The 4,294-nt window shown below is 46.5% G+C and overlaps 1 protein-coding gene across 2 annotated transcripts; it reads right to left on the bottom strand.

Moving 5' to 3' along the window:
* Positions 1 to 301: 301 nt before the first annotated feature.
* Positions 302 to 2,124, bottom strand: RPS26 (ribosomal protein S26). Of its 2 annotated transcripts, XM_046012452.1 has the most exons (4): positions 1,965 to 2,124; positions 1,522 to 1,699; positions 912 to 1,042; positions 302 to 410 (listed from the first exon to the last, which is right to left on the bottom strand). In XM_046012452.1, exons 1-4 carry the CDS (start codon positions 1,965 to 1,967, stop codon positions 375 to 377), a joined length of 348 nt encoding a protein of 115 aa, XP_045868408.1. In that variant the 5' UTR covers positions 1,968 to 2,124; the 3' UTR covers positions 302 to 374. The 2 variants fall into 2 exon arrangements, with proteins under 2 accessions (XP_045868408.1, XP_045868407.1); XM_046012451.1 differs by lacking the exon at positions 1,965 to 2,124 and having other exon boundaries at positions 1,522 to 1,718.
* Between the last annotated feature and the right edge of the window lie 2,170 nt (positions 2,125 to 4,294).

Below are 4,294 nucleotides of genomic sequence, written 5' to 3'. Positions count from 1 at the left end.
CGCTGCCTTTGGCTTGGGTCATGATCTCAGGGTCCTGGGATCGAGCCCCGCATCGGGCTCTCTGCTCCGTGGGGAGTCTGCTTCCTCCTCTCTCTGTCAAATAAATAAATAAAATCTTTAAAAAAAAAAAAAAAAAAGAAAAAGAAAAAAGAAACCCAAGTTGAGGTTTTACTTACATGGATAAACTTTCTCCCCCATGAAAAGACTATGTGGTACTCCACACTTGAATGTAAAAGTTAATTACACTCCCTGTGACACATACAACTCCTACACTGACAAAACATACACTCAACATGCTGTATGAAGTGTAATTGCCATTTATTATTTTTTTTTCTGGAGAACAGCTTTTCTTCAGTCTTTAAGAACTTAGCTCCTTACATGGGCTTTGGTGGAGGTCGTGGGGCAGCACCCTGAAAAGAACAGAACATTAAATTTAAAAACGTTAATGAAAGAATCCCCCCTCACACAACTTGACTACTACCCTATCAATAAAAATGCAACTGGGCCATACATGCATGGAAAACTGGTCCGTGTGGATGACACACATAACTCCATCTGAAATAGATTCTAACAGCTCTTCTTTAGACAAGTCTCCACACAAATGTTTTAGATGTGAGTCCCACCTACCTTACCTATTCAGAACTTAATCTGAGATTCCTTGGGTCTTCATGCTGTCTCTCATCCATCACCCCTCTGGCCTTCCACATCTCTTTTTTTAAAAGATAATTATCATGGGGGTGGCTGGGTGGCTGAATGGGTTAAGTACCTGCCTTCAGCTCAGGTCATGTTCCCAAGGTCCTGGGATCCAGACCCATGTCAAGGGCTTCCTGCTCAGCAAGGAGCCTGCTTCTCCTCACTCTCTCACTCAAATAAATAAAATCTTCAAAAAAATAAGAAATAAAGATACTTACCGCGGGTCTAAATCGGGGTGGGGGTGTTCGGTCCTTCCGTGCTTCACGAGAGCGGTTCCTGACTACCTTGCTGTGAATGGCACAACTCACGCAATAATGTAGCTTCACATAGAGCTTGGGAAGCACATAGGCTAAGAAACAGAAAGAGTATTATGTTACCTACATAATAGAGGGAGAAGCAGGCTTCTCATCTGAGCAGGGAGCCCAATGCGGGGCTCGATCCCAGAACCCGGGGATCATGACCCAAGCCAAAGGCAGCCACCCAACAACTGAGCCACCCAGGCGCCCCAGTCTGTACATCTTTATAAAGAATATTCCAGCCTTCAACAACTCAGAAAGGATGCTCCATTTACCATTTTTATAGCTAGTGATACAAATGCTGATATCCGTAAACTCTAAAACGCTTTTGCAATCTCAATCTCTCAACAAGTAACGACAAATCATGACCCAAAGACTAGGACCCCCTCTGTCAAGACAAGGCTAAAACTAACGAAGCTAAGCACCGGTCTCTTTTACCAACAGTAATCCTAAAGGCCCGCAGAAATTGCCTGGGAACCGCCTACGAACAGAGCCTGCAAGTGTGGATGGGTTGTGCCAGAAGCTCACTCACCGTCGAAGACGCTGGCTTCGGAAATGTCCCTGACAGCGGCGGCCTCTACTATGTTCCGAATAACAAACTTCTTAATGGCCTTGTCCTTGGGCACACAACGGGCGCAGTTGGTGCAGCGAATAGGCTGCACGTGGCCGCGGCCCTTTTTGGCACGACCATTATTCCTCCTTTTCTTGGTCTGCATCAAAACGAAGATCCTGTTAAAAAAAAAAAGGGGCGCAGCTTCCCCAACCTTAGCCCCTACCGGCTACAATCGTGCCGGCAGCCCCCAGAATGACTGCTCAAGACATTCAGCCCCTCCGCACCTCCCTCCAAGGTCGAAGCAAATGGACACTTGTGTACTCTCCGCCATGGTCCAGGCTTTCAAGCCCCCATAACCTCAGAACCTGTTCCTCCCCGGCCCCCACGCGGAACGCCACCACTACCCACGAGATAGAACTCACCATCTTGGAAGCGGGACCCGAGAAAGAATATAGAGCCGGCCCCGACTCTCTTATATAGCACGAGATCCCTACGCGCACACAGGAAGACTGTTTTAGGAGACGTATAGCGAGAGCGGCAGGCTACTTTACTCAGATTTTCTTTATTATTCAGCGTTTACGCTGAAATATAAGTGAAGAAAGGCTCTTCTCCGGTTGTGTTATCCGTGGTAGGATGTGACCATGGGACTATTTAGCCAGATGGCGGAAGAAAACTAGGGTTATACGATCCTCTGCGAGCCCCACCGTGGTATTACTCCCTACCCCGGAAGTAATTCTGGGCGTTGTAATTATCCGTTTTTTGCGACGTTATGCGCGGAAGTTGCCCGCGCAGCACCACGAGTCGCACCCCCCCCCCCCCCCCACCGCCATCGGAGGTCAGAGTCGGGGAGATGCATGGGAGTTGTAGTGCGAAGCTGGCCGGCCCTTAGCCCCCTTAGACCGAAGGCGGCGCTGTGCCACCGGGGGACGCTCTCGACTCGTTTCTCCGACAGTATTGTTACTCGGTGTAGGATTGAGAAACGGAAGACGGGGGCGGGGTGGGGGGGGGGCAGGGTGGGGGGGAGGGCGAAGGGAGCGGGGACCCGGGGGAAACAAAATATTTTGTTAATTCCTCCTTCCAGTATGGGCAAAACCTACGAAGGGCCTTGGGCAAGTACATGGGTGTTAACGCTGTTTCTTACTTACCTTTTTTTTAAACATCCCTGGCTCCTGTTAACATAGCGCCAGAGTCTGTAGTAAGCGCTTTATAAATATTAACTCATTTTACCTTCAGCTGAGCCTATAAGGTAGGTACTATTATTATCCTCCCTTTGCAGATTGAAAAACAGAGATTGCTGAAAAACACAGAGTTGTTTTGTTTTAAAATTGTATTTATTTATTTGACAGAGAGACCACAAGGAGGCAGAGAGGCATGCAGAGAGAGGGGCAGAAGCCGACTCCCCACTGAGCTGAGAGCCCGATTAGGGGCTTGATCCCAGTATGGGCTTGATCCCATTTTGGGATTGACCGCAGCACTCTGAGATCATGATCTGATCCAAAGGTAGAGGCTTAACCCACTGAGCCACCCAGGCGCCCCTGCACAGAGTTAGCAAGAGGTGTCCTGGCTCCACTACGCCATACTGCCTTCTGCCTAACAAAAAAATGGGTGGAGGTATATAACCTGGCAGAGTAATTTCGACGATTTTGATTCCAACCCATAGCAGAAATATATTTTACATTGGTTCTCAATACCTACACAAACGTACAAAACTGAAACACAGGGGCGCCTGGGTGGCTCAGTGGGTTAAGCCACTGCCTTCCGCTCACGTCATGATCTCAGGGTCCTGGGATCGAGTCCCACATTGGGCTCTCTGCTCAGCAGGGAGCCTGCTTTCCTCTCTCTCTCTGCCTGCCTCTCTGTCTACTTGTGATCTCTCTGTCAAATAAATAAATAAATAAAATCTTAAAAAAAAAACAACAAAACTGAAACACAACTTCAGGAAACAGTACTTGCCCTTAGGGCATAAAGTGCAATGATATGTTCTGTTTCCTGCTTTATTTTAATGTTGATCAAACCCCACTGAAGTGATTTCACCACTCAGTTGAGTCTGGCCTGTGACTGAAATATACTTTCCTACATATAAGCTTCTTTTACCTTGAAGACCCTTCAGAAAGTCTTTAGCTTTGAACGGGAGTGCTATCCATGGGCAGTCAACCACCCAGTTGTCTCCAAAGCTGAAAAAACTAGAATGTCAAGGGGACCTCCCAGAATTCAGACCCAAGATGGTCTGGTTGATAAGTCTCGGATAAGTTGTTTATTCTCTCTTGGCCTTTTATATCTTCACTAGTAATAGTGGATCATTCACTTTTAGGTGGTTTCTACAATTATGAATACTTGGCACAGTGTTTGGCACTTATGCTCAAGAAGAGGTAGAACCTATTATTATCATCATTCATGTTATTGTAACTTGCATTTCCTTGGGCATATAATATGTTTTATATAGAGTAGGTACTCAAAAAAATGTTTGATGAACCTCTTCTTTGGATGGATAGTCAAGTTGGGCTTTCTCTATCCTGAAGGGACTCCTGGTAGGAAAATCTCGACTTTCCACTGTAGGTCGAAAATTCTGTTCCGTAGCAACAGCATGAGCATTCTTGTTTGGCTTTGTCTTAGTCTTAGACTTGTTCACCTTCAAAACATTCAGTAGTTGGTACAATGTGCAGCAAGGAGATCCCCCTCCCTCCCAGCAGAAAATTACAGCAAAGTCTGCAAAAAACAACCAGGGGTTGTTAAATTACTCATGTTTATTTAT

Source organism: Meles meles, chromosome 7 (genome assembly GCF_922984935.1).
Source record: "Meles meles chromosome 7, mMelMel3.1 paternal haplotype, whole genome shotgun sequence".
Classification (NCBI taxonomy): domain Eukaryota; kingdom Metazoa; phylum Chordata; class Mammalia; order Carnivora; family Mustelidae; genus Meles; species Meles meles.
This window is presented reverse-complemented; position numbering and strand designations above follow the sequence as displayed.

Coding starts and splice junctions, on each gene's coding strand:
- RPS26 (XM_046012451.1), bottom strand. CDS start 1,705: ATGCAGACCAAGAAAAGGAGGAATAATGGTCGTGCCAAAAAGGGCCGC. Junction 1,043..1,521: donor CGAAGCCAGCGTCTTCGACG/GTGAGTGAGCTT, acceptor TCTGTTTCTTAG/CCTATGTGCTTCCCAAGCTC. Junction 411..911: donor CACCCCGATTTAGACCCGCG/GTAAGTATCTTT, acceptor TGTTCTTTTCAG/GGTGCTGCCCCACGACCTCC.